Raw genomic sequence first — 22653 nt, 5'->3', positions numbered from 1 at the left:
TAAGTACTGTAATTGAAATAGGAGTGTTCTCCTTGTGGTTGGCCACATCATTTCTTGCATTTTCTTTGTGTTTTATTGCTGTCTATTATAAGAAACAAATCAAATTTGTTAAATAATGCTGAAGCAAAGCATCCTCCTAAAATTTAGAAAGGCACTGATTTGTGCGAACTGTGAGCAGACTGCCTGATAATGCATTTTAAACACAGTTTTTGAATATTTAAGAAAACTGTCGGTAATTAAGCTCCTGCACATAACGTAACCTATGTCCGGCTTTTAAAATGTCTATGCAGGAAACATTGACTGCATTTAAGGAAGCTGCTTCTCATACTTTTATTGCTCATGAGTAAAGGAGACCTGTGTATAATACTCCAGCTTCACCTTCTGGGGTTTCTACTTCAAAAGTTGATGTCTGACAACTTCTTCAGACAAGAAGAAATGATTTGGTGGGGAAATATCTATTAATCCATCAAATATTTATAGGCTTTTAAAACGCATAGGGCAGATGGGGGAAATGAAATATTCTATTAAAGCTATGTAAGCTCAAGGTACTGTAAAATGTGTGTTTTATGTGGTGCGAAGAAAGATGCATCATTGTGACGGTAGGGGGTAGCTGGCCTCACATTATAAAGGTAAAGCCTGGCTAGCTACCCCTAAAACCATGTTTTTCTGGCCACCTTTGCACGCTTGCATGGCGGCTACATGCTGTATGTTATGTGCCCGGTTAGCTACCACTGAAACCATACGTTTTCAGCTGCATATGTCCACTAGCATGGCGGATACATTTTGCAAGTTTTGACCCTTGAAGGGAAAAAGCCTCAGAATGGTGGTATGTCTGAGAGGGAACCTTTTATGGGGATATTGTGAGGTAAATGGTACTGGGACATGTAAATAATGTTTGCCTTTTTATTCCAGATAACATTGTATTTTCACCAAGCCAGCAGGCTTGTATTTTGGTTTGCGTGTGTGTATTTCTATGGAGGTAGGCTCGGTGATTAAATCTGCCGACGTGCCTGCATAGATATGTGGATTGAGACAAAGGCTGGGAGCAGCGAGGTGCTGAGATTTTCGGTAAGTGGGGAAGGGTGGACAATAGAGTACGGGGATGGGCTTCCAGCACCTTTGTTCCCTGCAGACACTGAGGTGTCTACCCAGCGGGTAGTATAAGGCTTACCAGAGGGAGCCGTTGCCGGGTAGAAGCCCCAAAGGCACGGTTCCCATTGGCCAGTTTGAATTCCCCATTTCCCAGCAGCTATGTCCCGATGGGGCGGTCTTGAGTGCCTCCGCACGCCCCCTCCTCTGGCATTGGTTTCTCAATCCATGCTCGGGTTGGTCGGGGGCTCCTTCCCCATGTAAAAGATAGCCACGAGGGCTATGTAAGGAGCGCTGCCGATCAGTGTGTAAAAAGTACTGTTCTCCCGTGACAATCATTTTTCAGAAACTACAATATCTCTATTCTGAAGATTATGAGGTAATAGCCCCAGATACAAACAAAATTTCACTGGTTTGTACAGGTTCATCCTTTTTTGGGATAGTATTCAGCAGTAGTCAAATTACAGGTGCGCCGACGAGCTTTCTAAAACTTGCCTTAAACTTGCCTTGGAAAATCTGGGGCTATAACCAACAAGATCCGGGTACATGCTGCAAACATTTCAGTGACATTTCTGCAGAGACTAATGGCCCATCGGATTAACACAGCAGGGGTCCCCGGCAATCCCATTCCGTTTGAATGGAACTGCCAGGGACCCTCGCTGTTAATTCGATTGGCCATTAGTCTGTCTGCAGAAATGTTGCAGCATGTACCTGGGTCGTGTTGGTGATTGCCCCAGATATGTTTTAGAATACTCGTCGGCACTACAGTATGATGATATTTAATCTTCAAGGTGGCTTCTCATTCCATGATACTATGAAATATTGAAAATTCTTCTTAGGATCTTATTAAGAGCCAAATGTACAGTAGCATTAGCCTGTTTTTTCTAGGATGTTGACATGTTTATAACCAGATTTCATCGGAGGAAATTACCTACTTAAATTATTTCTTATTGCGTATGGCTATGGACTTTTAATGTGATGCCTGCTTAGATCTTAAGCTCATTTCAAGATTCATGACGTTTCAGTCACAAAAAGTATATTGGCTTAACGTAGACCCTTGGTTGAGTATAGTACATTTGACAAGGAAAAAAAAGATGTACCTAGTTTCCTTTATGGAACAGTGTTGAATGGCATGATTGCATGATGGTGGAAAAATTATTCCACAGAGGAACTACTTTCAGTGCTAGGCTGGCATTCAAGAAAGTGAATAAGAATATTTCTGCCCTCAACAGCATTTTCTAGTAATGAAAAGTTTTTGGAATAAAGGTTCCAGATGCTAATCTCTCTGTTGGGTGTCACATTTACCATATTTCTGAAGTTTGAACAGGAAAAACCTTTAAACAGATCAGTGTTGTAATAGGCTCAATCCATCCAGTTCAAAAGTAAACCTCCATAGTGTCATTTAGTCCCAAGTACCAACTCCGAATTGGCATAAAGCATCCTTAAAACTAACAGTGAAGAATTTACTTGCATCATGAACAGTTTTGAATGTTGCAATATCACAAGTAGGGACATAATCAAACCTGGTTCCAGTTCTAAAGAGAACAGAAGGTTTCATACCAGTACTGTAAATAAATAAATGTAAATTTCAAAATGAATAAAATATTATTTCCTATCAATATAATTGTCACAGGAGACCAGTACTTTTACACCGGGATCACTAGACGGGACCTTATTGTTGAATAAAATTAGGTTTTTTCTGACAAGCCAGCAGAAAAACAAAATACAAAATTACAGGATAATACAATACCAACTGGGGACCTGGGGAGTAGTCTCTGGCCTTGCTAGGTGCAGGGGCCTGCTTCAAGTAGGCTTGCAATGTCCGCTTGTTGTCCTGGATATCAGAGTGCACACAGGAGCTATTCTGAAAATATTCTGCCAGTTGAACACCGTCAATCTCCACACTCTGTCTGGTACTCTGATCGGCAGCGCTCTTTACATAGCCCTCTGTGACTATCCTTTACATGGGAAGGAGCCGCCGGTCAACCAGAGCACGTATTGAGATCGTTCAACCAATGCCAGAGGAGGGAGTTTGCAGAGGTACTCAAGACTGCCCTATGGTGATAGCTGCTGGGAAGTGGGAAATTCAAACTGGCCCAATGGAAACTGCCTATGGGGCTCAGACCCACTAACGGCTCCCCCTGGCCAGTCCTATACCTCCCACTGGGTAGGTACCTTAGAGTCTGCAGAGAACAAAGGCTCTGAAAGCCCATCCCAGGACCTGATAGTCCACCCTTTCCTACTCACCCAAGGTCTCAGCACCTCACCGCTCCCAGCCTTTGTCTCAATACACATTTCTATGCAGGCACCTTGGTTGATTAAATCACGGAGTCTGCTTTCATAAAAATGCACACATGTAATCCACAAAACAAGCAGGCTGGCGGGGGGAAAATTACATTATCACCGGAATAAAGTGCATACATTATTTACATATCCCGGTGCCATTTTCCCCCCTTTATCCACATTAAGGTTCCCTCTCAGACACACCACCATTCTGAGGCTTTTCCCCCTAAAGGGCAAAACCTATAAAATATATCCCCTTGCAAGCGTTGAAAGGCAGAAAACATTATAGTCCTGGCGGTAGCTGAACGGGCACATAACATTCAACATGTAGCTGCCATGCAAGCGTGCATAGGCCGCTGAAAACATACAGTTTTAGGGGTAGCTATTCGTGCTTCACCTTTATTATGTGAGACCAGCTAACCCCTACGGTCACAATAATGGAATCTGGAGCCTCAATAACTTAAGTTTTCATGTTCCGACTTAAGAAAGCTAATCAAAGATTGATCAGATTTCCCTTCAGAACTCAATAAGACTTATACATTTAGGAAATTGCACTTCAACCTTTTATCAGTACCAACCAAAACCATTAGTGATAGGGAGATCTATCATGTCATTTTTTGTTTTCTCAACATTATTGCCTAATCTGAGGATTCAGCTATTTATCATTTAAGCATCTATGTTCCTGCTGTAGGTTTTTCCATTCAGTACAAACCATAGCAAGATTAGAGATGGGAAAATATATTCCAATTCGGCAAAGTTTGCTTAATATTCACTGAATACATAACTTTAAACAAAACCATAAATCTCCAATTGGACCAGCTTCAAATGAAGAAAAAAATAATAATGTGCAATAGATGAAAATAACAAAGGGGCAAGTGGGACTAGGGAGTGGCAACAAAGCTCCCAAAAATGTCAAACTGGAAAAAATCCACAGCATTCAAATCTATATACTGTAAAAACATTTTAATTTCACATAATCAAAGACACTAATACAGAAATGTTGCATGCCTTCGTGTCATCTAATTTGAGTGCTGTTGACTTTATCCAATTGAAAGAAAACAATGAGACACCAATGCATAATAAATGGGCACAACTGAGGTACCTGGGAAATATGCTTATAGGATCCATTTTCAGACACCCGTCAGATAATGCTATCTTTATGTCAAAACGACATACAGTATGTGTTCATGGAAACCCCTCCCCATTTCCCCATCCAGCTAATACCATTACAATGACGTCAATTCTGCTGGCAATGCCCTCGCGGGAAGCTGCTGTTTATTTAATTATTTTTTTCCTGTTTCAGAAGAGAAAGGGATGTGACTTTGTAAATGGTTGCTACAGAAACAAAATATGCTTCTTACATTGTAATACATTAAACATTTAATTTAGAGGCTTTCTTTGGGTTTTTTTTTATGTTACATGTATTTTCTCATAGTTAAGAACTGATTTATTTAAAAAAAAAAACATGTATGATATTGCTTGGTCTGCAGCTTTAAGGCAAAGTAATAAAAAAAACTCCACGCAGGAAGCTAACTAAAGAAAATAATGTTGCTAACTACCATCACTGACCAGCTAATCTGGCTTCCCATGAAACATAGAAAGGGTAGCAGAAGTTCAATTGGCAGACTTTACCCTCACAGGTACTGTATAGGAACACTTTCCAAGGTAGATTTGTTGTGTCTCAGAACTCTTACATCACAACCTTTTCTCAGCCCTCTGTGTGAGGCACTGGCTGTATTCTCAGGCCGCCTTTTAAACCTCCAAAGAAAGATGGGTTGTGTCCTGAGGACATTTCCCATATGGAAAGATCCCTATTGTTGATGCACAACAGAACTAGCGAAATATATGCAAGTCTTGGATGCAAACTTGACAGCCTGTTAAAATATTAACTTTATTAAGATTTCAAAATAGAAATTAAAAAAGACTTGTAAACCACGCAAAATCTATGAAATCCCAATAGATGCGTAAATGCGAATATCACCAGTAATTATAGTATTTTTTACTGGTGGAGTGAATCAAATATATACTAGGAATACAATTTAAACATAAAAATATTTACTGTTGTAAGCACCAATTCCCCACCCTGTTTGCCCCCTCCCCATAAAACCATAATTTATTATTTTACACACAGGATTAATACTCCAGGCCGACGGGGGTCCCTGGTGGTCCCGACAGGTGTTTGCAGGCCCCACAGTGCACCCCGGGGGGTACCCACGGGTGTCTGGGGGTGTCCAGGTGGTCACCACTAGGTGCCGTGTTCCTCCAGGTGGTCACTGTGGGGCCCCCAGTTCTTCCCCGAAAGTGTCCCCGTGGGTCTGCAGGTGATACCCGTGGCATCCGGGAGTCCTTGGGTGGTACTCGTGGGTGTCAAAGGGTCCTCAGGTGGTCTCCATGGGTCCTCGCTGTACCAATCCTGTATGTAAACAATAAAACATGTCCTATACTTAAATAAATACACCCCCCCCTCTCCCACTTCCCCCACCAAACACATACAGTACAGTAATGGGCAAAATAACTATTAACCAGATATTGATAATAGATTATCTGCCCATTATTAAACACAACATTAGCCAGCATACATAAATCAATTAAATAAATACAGTTCTAATTACCCATTCATTATGATGGGCGTCCTCATCCGCTTACTGCAAGGTCCCTGTCCTCCGTTGCCAGAAAAATACATAGTAAAATACAATCTAATGTCCCTTAACCCCGTAATCACCTTAGCAGTTAATAACCGCTACAGTAATTAAGGGGTTAACCCACCCTGCCCCGATACCCACCCGGGAGGCCTAACCACCCTCCCCTTACCCACTATACCCAACCTGTACCCATTGATTGTTATAGTAGTACATCATACCAATATAATTTAATACTCTGACATCCAGAAGTCACAGTGGTTGTAAGTTTTGATAAGTCAATAGCACTTATCACAACTTACAACCACTGTGACTTCTGGATGTCAGGATATGTCAGAGTATTAAATAGTCAATAGTACTTACCTTACTATACCTGCGCATATCAGCCACAGACTAATAGGGATTTTTAACAATGTATCTGTGTTTTTAATTCTCTATGTAGAAGTAATAAAATTTTATTATTTTTTTGATTATCCTCAGTGTTTCGAATATACCTAACTGACAAGCAGTATATTACTCCAGGGCCACTGTGTCCATTATAATATGTGTGACATTTGAGTGCTAAATTTAAAGGGGTTTCTTTCTGATCAAATCTTTTTGATCAACACTGATATTACTCATAGTAAGTTTCTCAGAATTGATTAATTTAAAAAAAGCACATGTAGGATATTGCTTGGTCTGCAGCTTTAAGTACCCCTTCCTCTTACATCACAGCACCTTAGGGAGGGGCCCCTCATCCTTAAGTCATGCCGCCCCTTCCAGTCGAGGGCTTTCGTTTCTGATAATGGAAGGAGCATAGGAGGCTTTTCTTTTACCTTTGACCATGACCCCATTAACTTTAACCACATGGTTAAAATTATTACAGGCATACCCCGTTTTACGTACACCCGCTTTACGTACACTCGCAAGTACGTACATTTATTTTTAGTTGCACCATACCCCTGTGTACGTACGCGTGCTTCGCGAGTACGGACACCAGGGGGCGGCGTGCATGCGCACCTCATCAATACTGCAACCTCCTTCATTGTGGTCCCTATCTGAGTGGGAGTGCAGGTAAGGGGGAAGGGGGAACGGGGACAGATGGCAGGGGGAACGGGGAGATCGGGCGCGCCATCAATCAGCAGCTATAGCAGTGATTCCGCCCGCACTTCAGCTCCTGGCTCTTCTCCCTCCCTGCTGCTGCTGTAGAGCGGAACTTTGCATGTGGGCTACGGAGGAGGAGGTGCTCTTCTGCGTTCTGTGTGTGTGTGTGTGACTGACTGGGTGTGTGACTGACTGGGTGTGTGACTGACTGGGTGTGTGACTGACTGGGTGTGGGTGTGAGTGCGTGACTGAGGGAGAGAGTGCAGGACTGAGGGAGAGAGTGCAGGACTAAGGAAGAGAGTGCGAGTGTGCGTGAAAAGGAGTGTGTGAGAAAGGGGGGAGAAAGAGCTGCTATACAGTACTGTCCCGCGTGCGCGCCTCTCACCTCCTTGCTTGCTCCCATTCATTGCGCTGTGCCTGCCTCTACAGGTCGCCGTAGTTGTGACTCACCAATTGACGACTCCCTACCTGTACTGGAGCTCTGATCAAGCGGGGAAACTACATGTACAGCACATAGAGGCTGTGAATTTCATCACTGTAAGCCAAGCTGATCAAGGACTTGAGTAAGGTCGTGCGTATAGTGCCTGTGACACCGCCCAAAAACAAACACATTGCCGCCACCGTGTGCTCTTATAATAAGTGTGACGGCGGCAATGCGACTGAGTGGACTTTGGAAGCCGGGAATATTTGATTTTTCAAGGGCTGTCGCCTCATGTGACAGCCCCTGAACAAATCAAATGCCCGGGAGCCCGCAATGCCGGCGCAATGCGAAAAATAACTTTCGCTAGCGGGGATGGGTGACGTCACCCGTCGCGTCGCCGGCACTATACGCGCATCCTAAGGAAGCACAGCATTGTAAAACACTACTGTACTGTACAGTATTGTACTGTGTTTTTTTCACCAAAGTCACAAATCAAAGTCCCAAAAATATATCAGTCCGTCAAATACTGCTGCGGCACAGTTTATTCGAGCATTTGCCCGTTCTGTGCCGCAGCAGTAGCCTGGCGCGCGCCCGAGTGTGACGGGCGCACGCCGAAGCAGCGGAAGAGCGCCCTCCGATCGGGGCGCTCTCCCTACCGCTGCCGGGTCCGCCGGGTCCCCCGGAACCCCCTGCCGCTGTCCCGCGATCGCGGGACACCAGGGCTCCCTCGGGGAGCCCCTGGACACGCGTGCAGCGGGCGCACGCTCCCGATGACGCGTGACCGCGCGTCTATGACGCGCGGCACGCCGAGGGGCGGCCACTAGCAAGCCGGGAGATTTCCCGGCTTGCGGTACCGACCACACTTCAATAAAGTGTGTCGGTAGTGTAAATGCACCTCACCTTCATGCCCTTTCAATAAAAATACTGTACAGTAGAAGATATGCCCTCTCCTTCATCCTTCCTACTTATTTTATAAATAATTTTCCGTTCATCCATGTATCTGTCAGCACTAGTAAGAAAAATTAGCTGACATTAAAGATTTTATTTCAACAAAGCCTACTGTATTTATTTTGGTTATAAATGCATTATTTACATCAGTTATGCACATATATGATGTTTGCAGTACAGTACTGCTGCGGCAGCTTTTATTCTAACACATCGCCGGTTTTTCCCTGGCTTTTTCCTGGAATGCGACGCACTTCACCTGGCGCATGCCGCGTTCATTTTGCGTTCCCAGCCACGGGTCATGCACGGCTGACGCGCGGTTGATGCGTTTATTGAGAATGGTTCGGATTTAATAGGTTGCAATTCTTCGCGTGTCCGCCAGATGACAGATATTCATGAATTGTAATGCGCATGCGCTTCAGTAATGTGTCGATTTGCAGGTATTTCGTTTAAAAAAGATACCACAGTGTGCTATTGTAACTTGGCCTTGAGACTGAAGGAAGAGGTTGCAAAAATGTATCAATTTAGGCTTTTCATATTAAAAAAAGACAAAGACCAGTTTCGGTTACAGTATTCTCCAGAGACCCGCCCGCCATGAGTGTTCAAGTGCAGCCCGCTTTCCAAAAACCCGACAGAAGTTATGTGTATTTGATATGGGCCGTGATTAATGCAACAGAGGATAAGATGGCAACAGTTCAAATTTATCAGTATTTTGTCGAAAACTATGACTTTTACAAATTTTCGCCAACTCCACATACGTGGAAGCGTGCAATAAGGAAAAGGTTATGTAGCGATCCTTGTTTTTATCGTATTGAGCCACAATTTATTGGAGGGTATTGGTGTGTATCACCGGCTTTTTCCTGTATCTATGATCATCATGACGGCAAAAGGCGAAGGGTCGTGTTAAAACCAACTAAGAAACGACAGTCGCTGCCAAGCAATGCACCAGCACCGGCTTCCAATGACGGTCCCGCCATCAGTGACAACCCTGAGCCGGATTTCGCGTGCAGTTTCGATCAAGCTTGCATGTACCTAAGCAATTTCCAGCCTCATCAGCTGACTACAGGTGGACTAGTCCCGCTGCAAACTATCGACGTGGATGATCAATAACGCTGGACTGGCAGTGCGCCGGCGCCAGCTGAATGTGAAATTCTATGGTGAGTATTGTTGCCGTATTATTTTCTGTGTTTTTTTATTTTGACAATACAGTATCAATATCTGTGCGATTCAAAAGTCAAGCGATTCTCCTGTAAGCAATATTATTGGCTGAGCGGCTTCTACAGTACTGTACTGCAGATACTGAACTACTGTATTGGTGGAACGCTAGGCGCATGCACATTGGAACCTTCTTGAAACGCATACAGTATGCGTGTCATTACATCGATGGTAGGCGCATGCGCATGTGAACAGGAGACGCCCCCCAAGAAAATTATTGGTGGGACTGGCTGGGAACTTCTTTAGACCATTACAGTAAAACTTTTCTTTTTGTTTTTCCTCAGAAAAGAAAACGGCTAATGGAGGGATTTCGATGGATAATATCGCTTTGTGTAACAATGCCTGCTGAATCGGATTTAAAAAACCACGTACCGGAGTCTACAGTTTAGCGGCCGTAGTTATTGATTAGGATAGAATACTGTAATACTGTACCTGAAACAGTATGCTGATGTTTTCCGGCCGTACAGTATACTGTACAATACTTTTTTATATACAGTACAGTATACTGTGTAATAAACCCGAAAAAATAAAAACTATGCATTTATTCTACATGTATCACATACATTATGTGTTTTCTACAGTATACAGTGCCAGTACATACAGTACATTACAGTTTGTCTTCTATTTTTTTTTAATACTATTATACTGAGCATGCCTACAGTATACAGTGCAGTATGCCTCGACATTCTAGAAACACTGTATTTTGTTACAGTAGCAAAGGAGCAAATGGAACAATGTAAAACAAATCAATATGTTCTTTTATTGGTGGAGTAAGTACAAAAACATTTATTTACAAATACTGTACAATGTTGAAACATTTTAAGTGCACAGCAATTCAAAACATCAACAGGTGTATGGTTTACTGCTACATTTGTGAAAACATTTGTCAGTCAGTATGGTTTACAGTCACATGTTTTAAAAACAAATTCTTTATTCATAAAATAAGCAAAACGCAACATCTCCTTTATTAAAGAACGGCAAGTCAAAACATATACTGTACAGTGGGATGGTGTGCAAAACAGTCTGCACCAGTACAGTCCTTGAGGGCAGCAAACAGGGCGGGTTTTCAGGGTAACCTTTGAAAACCGTGCCTGTTTGCGGCCCCCAGGAACTGGAATTGTGCAGGTCCTGTGTGTGTGGACAGCAAGTTAAAACATTTCTGTATAAATACAAGTAAAAAAAACACACAACAACATCTCCTTTATTTAAGTACAGTACAGCAGGTCAAAACATGTAAGTACAATACAGTTCAGCACCACAGTATGGTCTTACCTGTGATTACAAAAAAACTTTATTCATAAAATACAGTATACAAACAAAACATCTCCTTTATTAAAGAAACATATACAGTACAGTGGGATGGTGTGCAAAACAGTCTGCACCACTACAGTCCTCGAGGGCAGCAAACAGGGCAGGTTTTCAGGACAACCTTGAAAACCGTGCCTGTTTGCGGCCCTCAGGGACTGGAATTGTGCATGTCCTGTGTGTGTACATCTTCTTTATTTAAGTACAGCAGGTCAAAACATGTACAATACAGTTCAGCACAACAGTATGGTCTTACCTGTGATTAAAAAAATTCTTTATTCATAAAATACAGTATACAAAACGCAACATCTACTTTATTAAAGAAACATACAGTATACAGTACAGTGGGATGGTGTGCAAAACAGTCAGTCAGGTCTGCACCACTACAGTCCTCGAGGGCAGCAGACAGGCCCGGTTTTCAGGACAACCTTTTGGGAGCGGGTGTGCTTGAGGCGACGGGCGATGGTAGGTTGTCTCCTATCTTGGTTGCTGTGTTGCTGTGTTGTCTCCTGGCGTGGTCTTGACGGGGTTGTCATGTCCTCCTCAATGGCATACATGTACACTACATCTTCTGGTGGAGGGGGTGCGCTTGGTGATGGAAGGGGGTCGAAGGTCCCATTCATCACATCCATGTCACCCCCTTGCTCCAGCATCGGGGAAACAGGGGCATTAACACCGAGCAAATAATGTATGCCCGCAATGTCAGCCTCTATCTTCTCCATCCGTCGATCCATCCATTGATCCATATGTATCATCCGTTGATCCATATGTAGCATCCGTTGCTCCACATTTAACATGGTCTCCAGAAGCAGATCTATCTTTGCTAGCACAATGGAATTCCCGGGGAGATCCACAGTTATCCCATTCAGCATCTGGTCTAACGAGCTGCTTCTTGTGCACGGCGTGTGAACATCTGGGTGGATGGGTGCAACGGAGGATGAGATGGGGGTTCCATGGAGAGAAGCGGCAGCGACGTCAAAGAAGAGTGGAGGAGGTGACCTGTGGATATCCGGTAGAGGAGAAGCGGCAGCGTCGTCGAAGAGGAATGGAGAAAGTGACCCGTGGATTTCAGAGGCAGCGTCGTCGGATATAACTGGAGAAGATGGCCTGTGGGTTTCCGTGAGGGCGGCGGCAGCGTCAAAGACGAGGGGTGGAGTTGGCGGGCTGAAGATTTCCGGGACAGCGGCGGCAGAGTCGTCGAAGCGTATGTGAGGAAGAGGTCTGCGGGTTCGATGGGTTGGCTGCCAATCGTTTTGCGTCGAGAGTACATCACCGTATATCTTTTTGACATAATAAGGCTGACGTCTATGAAAACCCTTAGCCTTTGGGGTCAGCAGAAGGTTTTCTTTATTGGCCTTAGCCTGTCGCTTTTGCCTTGGCGTGGAAACGGCAACCGCCTTCCGCTTTTTCTGCTTGACAGGCACGGAAGAGGCGAGTGTGTTCCTGCGTCCGTAGAATCGGGGTTGCTCCATGGAAGCAGGTGGCACAATGCAGTATCTGGACAAGGGCAAGTTCAGATAAAGATCATCGAGTGGTGGGCTATGCAAAGTGTGTAACCTTTTATGCATGGCGACCAGGTACAGGTGTTGAAAGTGACCGTACTCTAATGTGAGTCATTACCGTATAAATACACCATCCATTTTGTGGATTCACTGCACATTGAATACACATCGACTAAACATCGAATATACATTCTTGTGTTTGTATTTCTTTCTACTCGCAGCAATGCCTATTAAAAAGATTTCCAAGGAGCTCAGCATGCGAATTAAGGAGATGTACACGAGCGGACACCGAATTGCTGCTATCCAACGCTGGTTAGCTACTTCTGGCATCGTTGTGCCAGCAACCACCATGAGCTATCATGCACACGGAAAAAACAGAGACCGCATAAGGGCACCAAGGGTAACTACCGCGTAAGTATATTTATATAACTTTAAAAAAAAATTTTTTTTAATTTAAAGCTAATATTTTTGTTATATCTGTTGATTTATATTACAACAGTATATATATTTTGTATATTTATATTTCTATCAGTACAGTATATATATTTTGTATATTTATATTACAACAGTATATATTTTTTTTATATTTATATAACAGTATATTTTTTTTAATATTTATATTACAGTACAACAGTATAAATAATTTTTATATTGCTGCATATTAACAAAACAATATATTTTCTTTACATTGTTGGGAGACAACTCTTCTGGTGGACAAAATAAGTGAGGAGAATGGTGAGAAGAGTGCATTAAGGGTCAAAAACACTCTGCAGGAAAAGCACAATCTCACTGTATCCGAGAGCAGCATAAAGAAGATGAGACGCAGCATTGGATGGAAATATGGACGTGTAAGGTTAGTACTGGACAGTACAGGAGGTAAGTGTTGTTTAGGAAACTGTACTGTACCGCTAAAATGATTTATTCCTTGTCATTACATTGCGTACCCCATGATACGGGATGCAAACAAAATCAAAAGAGTGGTCCAGGCCCAGGCATGGATCGACAGTGGGGAGACATCCAGGATTGCATCTTCACTGATGAGTCTACTGTGTCGCTGGAGAGATTTGCAAGCTTTGCATTCCACAAAAAAGGCTGCATATCTTTGAAGCCGCAGCCAAAACACCCCTTGAAGCTGCATGTGTGGGGTGCCATCTCTAGGCATGGACCAGGATGCATTGTCATCTTTGAAGGTAAAATATATGAAATATAATGTTGCCTTATGCACTGTACTTTACTAGTGTAACCTTACTGTATGCACTGTACTATTGTGCAGTTTTTTGAGCACTTTTCTTTTCTTGTTATAGGAATAATGAATAAAGCTTTCTTCCAAGACAACATTGTCCCTGAGAGTGCAATATATAATACGCGAGTTCCCCAAAGGTCACTGCTTCTACCACGACAATGATCCGAAGCACACCGCGTCAACAGCGCATATCCTTGAGCGCGGTATCATCTGGGTGAGGACGCCAGTGGAGTAAGGGCAGTAGACCGTGTCTCATTTTTTTCCCCACTGTTTTTACTGTGTATTGTATCACTTAAACTAATTGTCCTTTTTTTCCAATGACAGATCGCCAGACTTCAATCCGATCGAAATGGTCTGGCATCAGCTGAAGGACCATATCCGGAAAGTGGCGAAACCCTCCAAAAAGGACGAGCTGTTGAAAGGCATAATGAGTTTTTGGAACGATGTACTCACCGTGGAACGCTGCAATAAATATATAGACCATATTGCGACTGTGTTGCCCATTGTGATCACGCGTAATGGGCAAGCATCAGGAAAGTAGTACTGTGCAGTAGTATTGTAAGTACAGTATGATACAGGTAAGTATGGCACAGATTTTTTCTTTCCCAATAGTCAGAGTACAGAGTACAGTAGTTACATTTTTTTCTTTACAGAGAGAGCAGCACCAGCCATCAGGTTACATACAGTAGTATTTAACAGTAGTCAGAGTATACAGTAGTTCCAGTATACAGTAGACTAGTTTGACAGTATTACAGCAACTGCCTACTAACTGGTCATTTTTTTTCTTTTCAGAGAAAGCAGCACTAGCCATCTAAAGTAGTACTACATATCACACAATGCCATATTACAGTACGCACATACAGTAACTGCACTAATTTTTTGTTTTCTTGTCGTTTCAGGAAAAAAGGTGGCCTGGGGCGAGGTGGGGTGTTGTGTCCAGTCTAATCTGTTTATACAGTCAAATGTACAGTACATAAACAGCAGTATTGATGTACACAAAACCTCTCCTCTCTCAATGAATTACTGTACTGTACACGGAATGAGGAACAAGATAACGACGGAAAAAATAATATTACTATATATAATATATATATATACAGTATACATATATTATACATTATTACATAATATTCTTATAAATGTGCATAATTCATGTTTCTCCATGTTTTACAAATGTTTTCTAAATGTTTATCCAATTTCAATCTGCCAGAAGAACTTAATAAAGACTGCATTACTGTATGTATTATTCATGATTATTTTTATATGTATTTTTTTGTTCCTGATGAAATAAAATAAATATTTATTCACATTCCTGGTAATCATAATCATTGACAACATCCACCCCCCACCCACCCCTAGGGTATAAGAATGAATGACAAAACAACATGAATCAGTTAATGGTTTTTTTTACTCTCAATTCTCAAAATGCTGTGCAAATCAGATTTACATTTCAAATTCGAGAAAGGGTTTTTCCAAAGCGTTACCATAAACAAAGCCTCAAAGGGTTGGGGGTCGGGGGTTGGGTGAGTCATGTGCAGTAATCAGCTAGCTCCCATCTGAAAGAGGCTTAGAGTACACGCAGGCGCAGTGAGGCGATTGACGCTCGGCCAGGTACGGATTAAAAACACAATGACTAACTTCAGAAAATGAATGACTCTGTGGAGAGGGGGAGGGATGAAGGATTACTTGTGCAGCAGTTCAAAGAAATTACATACTGTAGAGTAGAGTACAGTAATTTCAAAAAGCAGTTCATCAATAATTTGATCAATAAACCCCCAAATACAGTACATAAAAAGCAAGTCACTTTATCTCCCTGTGCCTCAGGCACCAAAAACATACAGTAGATTGTGAGCTCCATGGGACACGGAGGGACCTGTTGCCTGCAAAATGTCTCTGGACAGCGCTACGTATACTGTAACTAACAGCGCTATACAAAAACATGCTATTATTATTATTATAATATCAAGGTGATGCTCTGTGCAAATCAAATTCGAGAAGGGATTTTCCAAAACGTTGCCGTAAACAAAGCCTCAAAGCTCCCGTCTCAAAGAGAATTACACGCAGGCGCAGTGAGGCTTTGTACTGTAGCTCGGCTATGGACGGATTAAGAACACAATGGCAAGATTCAGAAAATTAACGACTCTGTGGAGAGGGGGGGGGTTGGGTGACTCATGCGCAGTAAGCAGCTAAGCGGCTAAATAGCTCCCATCTGAAAAAGGATCACACGCAGGCGCAGTGAGGCTTGGAAGCTCGGCTATGGACGGATTAAAAACACAATGGCAAGATTCAGAAAATTAACGAGACTGAGGAGAGGGGGTGGTTGGGTGACTCATGCACAGTAAGCATCTAGCTCCCATCACAGAGGCTTAGAGTACACACAGGCGCAGTGAGGCGATTGACGCTCGGCTTTCAAAACACAATGACTAACTTCAGAAAATGAATGACTCTGTGCAGGTGTCTGTCGAATGACTCTGGAGAGGGGGGGTTGGGTGACTCATGCGCAGTAAGCATCTAAGCAGCTAAATAGCTCCCATATGAACAAGGATTACACGCAGGCGCAGTGAGGCTTTGAAGGTCGGCTATGGGCGGATTAAAAACACAGTGGCAAGATTCCAAAAATTAAAGACAGCCGCATGAAGTTCAAAGCTAAAGACATACTTTAATTTCAAAAGGCAGTTCATCAAAATAATACACCCCCAAATACAGTACGTAAAAAGCACACAAATCAACCATGTGCAGTCAAACGCACAGGGTCGCAGACAAAAGCTACTGTACAGCACAGATTGAATATCGTAATACAGTAAGATGGTTTTTGCAGGCTTGTGGAGAAAATAAAAATAAAAAAATTACAATAAAAAATTTTTTTTTCACTCACTCAAGTGGTGGGCGAAGTTACAGGCGCATGCGCAGTAAATTCCTGCTGTCAAGCAGGAATGTGATTGAAACCAGACACACATTCAAAGGAATGGTGTGGGAGAGATGTACTGCATTGCACAGAAGATAAGAAGTTGAAATACCCTGCAGTGCAGTTAATTATCCCGAGCGAGGGGAGAGCGCTGTATATGCCGAAATGTGACACTGTTACAGTACACGCCTATGCGTTTCAACAATTTTCAAATGAGGCATACTGAGACATACTGTACTGCAGAACAGCACTGCAAATGCATGTATACTTTAAATATGAAAATTTACAATTACTGCACGCGCACATACAGACTGTGTACTGACGTAGGTTGAACCGCAAAGGTATTAGACCTCCAAGACAACAGCTCTCAGATCTTGCCGATTTAGACTAAAGGCGGCAGCCACTGTACTTGCATTGTAAAGTGGAAAAAAGGTAATGCTTCACTTTAAGTACATTTTCACTTTACATACATGCTCCGGTCCCATTGCGTATGTTAAAGCGGGGTATGCCTGTATGTAGTTATGGATCTTTTTGCCTGTTCACTTCAAAAATTACGTTTTTGTAATGTCTTGGTTGTTCTCATCCTTGTCCTCTGCCCTGCTTGTGCTTCCAGTTGAGGAGTCACGGTGGGACCGGTCCCTGATACATCTACTGCTGCGACACACTTTATTCGAGCAAATACCCAGTATGTACCTGGCAGATACCTGGAATGCGCCGCTCCTCACCTCAGACAAGCCCCGTTGTGTTTGCCTTCCCAGCCATGGTTCATGCCTGGCTGACGGGCGGCTGATCTGTTAAATGATAATGATTAGGATTTAATAGGCTGCAATGCTTCGCGTGTCTACCAGATGGCATAAATTCATGAATTGTAATGCAGTATATATATATATATATACTGTGCAGTATTGCAGCCAGCGGGAATAAAATGCTTCAATCCCTGCCTGGAAAATAACGCAATGCACTCGGGCAGAAAACAGTCACAAACCTCAATACACCCGAGTATACCCGAATTCGTGGGACTAGCCGAGCTCGAATAAAGTGTGTCGCCAGTGTACATCCTTAACAGTTCCTATGTCTGATATAGCAATGTCGTCCCCTTCACATATTGTTTTATGCATTTTACATTTCTCCGAGAATAAAATAGCAGAATGGGTGAATGGGAAAAACAATAAGCGGACTTTCACTTGCTGGCTCCAGTTCAAGCTTGGAAAATTGTTCACTTAACAATTTCAAAACCTAAAAAATTACCATCCAGAATGGAAGGATTAGGTACTGTAATTCTGGTATGACTGCCACACAGGTATAATAACACAATTCGCACGTCTTTTCCAAAGTAGATTTTTGGTATCAGTGGACTCTGGGCTAACAACCTTCTCTTATTCCTCTGTTCGAGACACTGGCTTTATTCTTAGTGCCTTTTATACCATGCATCTCTGATTGATTGGTTATGTTGTGTGTGTATGTATGTATGCAGGGCCGTCGAAAGGGGGGGGGACAGCCGCGACAGGTGTGCCGGGCCCGGTGGTTGTGGGGTGGCTGGTGCTTTAAGTTTGCCCCGACCTCTGGCCCGGCTGCCAGTCAAGGCCGGAGCCCGTCATCAGCTGCAGGGTTCTTCCTCACTCTGTGTCCCACACAGAGCTTCCAATGCTTGCGGCGAGCAACAGGCCTCTGGCGTCAGTGTGCCAGAAGTAAGCTGGGCCCCAGCTTTTGGTGCATGCTGACTTTGGAAGCTCAGCATGGGACAGAGTGAGGAAGAGGCCTGCAGCTGAGGTGAGCAGGAGCCCAGAAGCGACTGGCAGCTTGGCCTGGCCAGTAGCCACCGTGCCCGGCCTGACCATCCCCAAGGTGTCTGTTTTTATATATGTATTGGTCGGGGAGTAGGGGTCTTTTTTTATATGTATTGGGGTGGTCTTTTCAATTTGTATTGGGAGTGGTGGTCTTTTTAATATGTATGGTGGGAGTCATTTTAATATGTATTGGGGGGGAGTGATGGTCTTTTTTCATATGTATTGGGGGTGGGGGTGGGATTTTTTTGGTATGTATATTGTGGGGGGTTTTGAGTGAGAGTGGGGTAATTGACGGAAGGTGGGGGAGAGTGAGAAAAAGAGGGAGTGAGATGCGAGGAGGGTGAGTAAGGAAGAGGTAGTGAGAGGTAGGAAAGATGCATGGGAAAAGGGGGGTAAATAAAAGTGGTTCGTAATGTGTGAAATGGGGGGCGGGGGGCTTGCAATACTGCCAACACGGGGAGTGGGGGGGGGCGTACGTAATTCTAGCCCCATGAAGTGTGTGTGTGTGTGTGTGTGTGTGTGTGTGTGTGTGTACAGTATCTGTACACCCACCAAATTTGGCACTGATTTGGAAGTCCTATGGTGCACTGCACTGTCGAGAGGAAGTGAAAAAGAAAGTAAAACATTCTTGCCATAATATTTTCTTCATTTTTTTTTAAGCCCAAACACGGACGTTCATGGGATTTCCCACACTCAGGTGTTTTTGTATTCATTTTTTTCTTCTGCCATCAGTGTATCTTACAAATTATTTTTGAAATACACTAAGAAGTAACAGAATTTTGGGTAACATAAAAGGTGGTCAATCCTACAATAAAAGGGAAAGAGCTTATTACTGATGTTGCACTACTATGATGGGACGAAAAGAAAATAAGACTTTTTTCTTTAATATCTCTAAATCTCCAAATAACACAATCTCCTACTTTCTGTTGTAGGATTTAAAAAGTGAAGTAACTCAGAGTACATACAGTACATATGTTATTACTAAAGGCAAAAATATTTAATGAGCCTTACTATTGTTTGCATTTGAGCTGCAAAGACTTCCATTTATGCAAGGAAAATTGTTCTGTTATGTAAAGGAAAGGAAACTAAAACCACCTTTGGTAATAACTGGAAATTATGCTTAAGTACATTCATTTTTGTAGCTAAAACATCAGTAAACACATTTACATGCTTAATCCTTTTTTTTTCTTTTTTTAGTAGTATATAATGTAAACCTGTAAGCTCTACCCACACATCTTGTTCATTAGAGACAAAATGATTGTGCACAGTTTTCTTCGTCCGGTGTAGTGAGCACTCCCAAATGACCACAAAGTATACTTTGTGTATACCTTTTTCCCACGTCCAATTATTCCTACTATTCTTATATATACAGTGGTGTGAAAAGAAAGTACATCCCCTTTGAATTCCATGGTTTTACATATCAGGACATAATAACAATCATCTGTTCCTTAGCAGGTCTTAAAATTAGTTAAATACGACCTCAGATGAAAAACAACACGACATATTACACCGTGTCATGATTTATTTAACAAAAATAAAGCCAAAATGGAGAAGCTATGTGTGAAAAACTAAGTACACTCTTACTTCTTCCATAGCAGTGTAATATGTCGTGTTGTTTTTCATCTGAGGTCGTATTTACCTAATTTTTAGTACTGCTAAGGAACAGATGATTATGTCCTGATATGTAAAACCATAGAATTCAAAGAGGGTGAACTTTCTTTTTCACACCACTGTACTATTAATGACATCACAGCTTGCTGTACTAGGGTATATTTTAGACTAGCAAAGCATAGCCTGACAACTTGGCGATTTGTGAGACTAAAAAAAAAAAGTTAAAATATATAAAATACAGACTAATATAGAAAAAGTTACAAATACTGTATGTCACTGTTTAAAAAGAAAATTTGAAAGGTAATAGCAATAGTTACTTATATTTTTTTCCATTTTTACAGGTTTTTTTTTCTAGCATATTTATTGTTGGGATCCCGTACAGTACTGTATGTGGGCTGTTGGGGTCGACTATCCGTTGTGAAACAAACATAAAATAAATTAAGATATGTAATAAAACTATACTCTACAATAAACTTGAGTTTCAATTGGGCTAATCATACAGCAATTATGCACAATGTAGGAGGATGAAATGTTTTGGAACCGTTTTATAAATAATACACTAATGCTATTCACTAATATGTAGCTATATACAGTAGAGGCCTTATATCGGCACACAGTGCTATCAGAAAATGGCCAATCAGAATCCATTTTAGGTAATTGTAGTGTGAGAGCAAAGAGTAGTGATGTGCAAAACTCTTGCATAAGGTTGAAAACCATGGATAATTTGCCCTGTTTTTGTAATTGAAAAAGGCTTAGTCAGCTAGCGACAAGCACTTGAAGTGTTGAGACCGGTTCATTGCAATTTTGTTCAGTGTCCATATACTGCACCGACACACTTTATTCGAGCAAATACCCAGTATGTACCTGGCAGATACCTGGAATGCGCCGCTCCTCACCTCTGACAAGCCCCGTTGCGTTTGCCTTCCCAGCCTGGGTTCATGCCTGGCTGACGGGCGGATGATCTGTTAAATGATAATGATTAGGATTTAATAGGCTGCAATGCTTCGCGTGTCTACCAGATGGCATAAATTCATGAATTGTAATGCAGTATATATATATATACTGTGCAGTATTGCAGCCAGCGGGAATAAAATGCTTCAATCCCTGTCTGGAAAATAACCCAATGCACTCGGGCAGAAAACAGTCACAAACCTCAATACACCCGGGTATACCCGAATTCGTGGGACTAGCCAAGCTCGAATAAAGTGTCGCCAGTGTATCCTTGCACAGTAGGCATCCTTCATGTGTACATTTTTTATACAGTATGATAAACAGATTGAATGTAAACATAGTAATTATGCACACTCTAAGAGTATATTTAATTATAAAATTGTTGCCAGTGTGTAATATTTTTTTTTTAATGTATTTATATGCTTCAGTATTTTTTTTTTTTTTTTTTTTTTAAAGCTGTTGAAGACTGCACATTTAGGAAAGGTGACTTGGTTAATTGGTATCTAAAAGAAATGGAAAGGGACATTGAGACTGAAACAGAGCTTATCCTGAGAAAGAGCTTAATTGAAAAAGTAATTCACAGATTAATTCATTATGTAAGTATATGGAATTTTCTGAATTTTGAAGAAACAGAGTTCTGAAGAAATACCAATTTGTTTAATATGCTTAATTGAATAAAATGCATAACAATACATGATTTGATTAAGACATTAAAATAATCTAAAATCTATGTACAATACATGGTGTGCTGTTAAGAGGCAAAAGATGCTGGCTTTGTACAAACCATACTGTGCATTCACTCTCTCTAGTAGTATAACGATTCAGGCCTTGTAACAAACAGAAATTACTTTCAATACCATGTACTAATGACCTATACTGGTATTTCCACCATTTCAAAGAATTCAAAATAATGCCTATGCGCTTACATTTTATACAGTACACAAAATTAATTGGACTATTACACTTCTCCAACATATAGTAGTATCATTTTATCAAGCCTGACACTGTAATATTCACCAGCTATTTCTGATTTTGTTTTTTCTTTGTAAGGATTATATTCTGATAGAACTCAGCAAGACTGGTCTGAAACCATTGGAAGATGACGATAGTGAAGCTGACACAGAGGATGATATAATAATAGTTGTCAACCCAAACTATGTGTTAGAAGATTGAATGGAGTTTCCCATCTAATTATTGTGGGATATAATTGCATATTATTTCAATCAGCTGAGTACACATTTCTATGGAGTTCTTTATTTACATTTTTTTTGTGTAGACACATTTGTTTCAATAAACTATAATTATATTATTAAATAAAACTTTTTATATTTGCTAAATGGTTTTGTGACTTAATTCTTTCTAGCTACGGTAATTTTTTCAAATGATTGTGATGGATATTTATATTTTTTTATCTATTTTAATTACTGTTAATTACCACTTGAAACACTACTATTACCTAGTAGTTTTTCCGGTAGATTCTGTTAGGCATTTTACATTTTCTTCTATACATACTGTAAATTATTTGTTTCCTTTGTGGGTTAAAGAGCAGCAGTTAGGGTTAGGTTCCCTGCAGAAGTGCCAACACTGAGATATAGAAAGTGTTGTTGCATCTCCCTTTTAACTGGATGTTCTCACTCACTACAGAGGAGGAGTACTATTACAGTATCTCCCTAT

The 22653-nt window shown here is 41.7% G+C and overlaps 1 protein-coding gene across 1 annotated transcript in view; it reads left to right on the top strand.

Annotated features, from left to right (window-relative positions):
* LOC142488230 (maternal DNA replication licensing factor mcm6) overlaps positions 1–22247 on the top strand; it is a 196931-nt gene extending 174684 nt beyond the window's left edge. Inside the window, exons 16-17 of the mRNA XM_075588603.1 lie at positions 21436–21575; positions 22030–22247. Of these exons, the coding sequence (XP_075444718.1) occupies positions 21436–21575; positions 22030–22152 (263 nt within the window). The 3' untranslated portion in view covers positions 22153–22247. The remainder of the gene's footprint in view (positions 1–21435; positions 21576–22029) is intronic.
* Positions 22248–22653: the final 406 nt, after the last annotated feature.

This window comes from Ascaphus truei, chromosome 2, assembly GCF_040206685.1.
Source record: "Ascaphus truei isolate aAscTru1 chromosome 2, aAscTru1.hap1, whole genome shotgun sequence".
NCBI classification, from domain to species: domain Eukaryota; kingdom Metazoa; phylum Chordata; class Amphibia; order Anura; family Ascaphidae; genus Ascaphus; species Ascaphus truei.
Note: the sequence above shows the minus strand (reverse complement) of the source record. Positions and strands in the feature narration are given on the sequence as shown.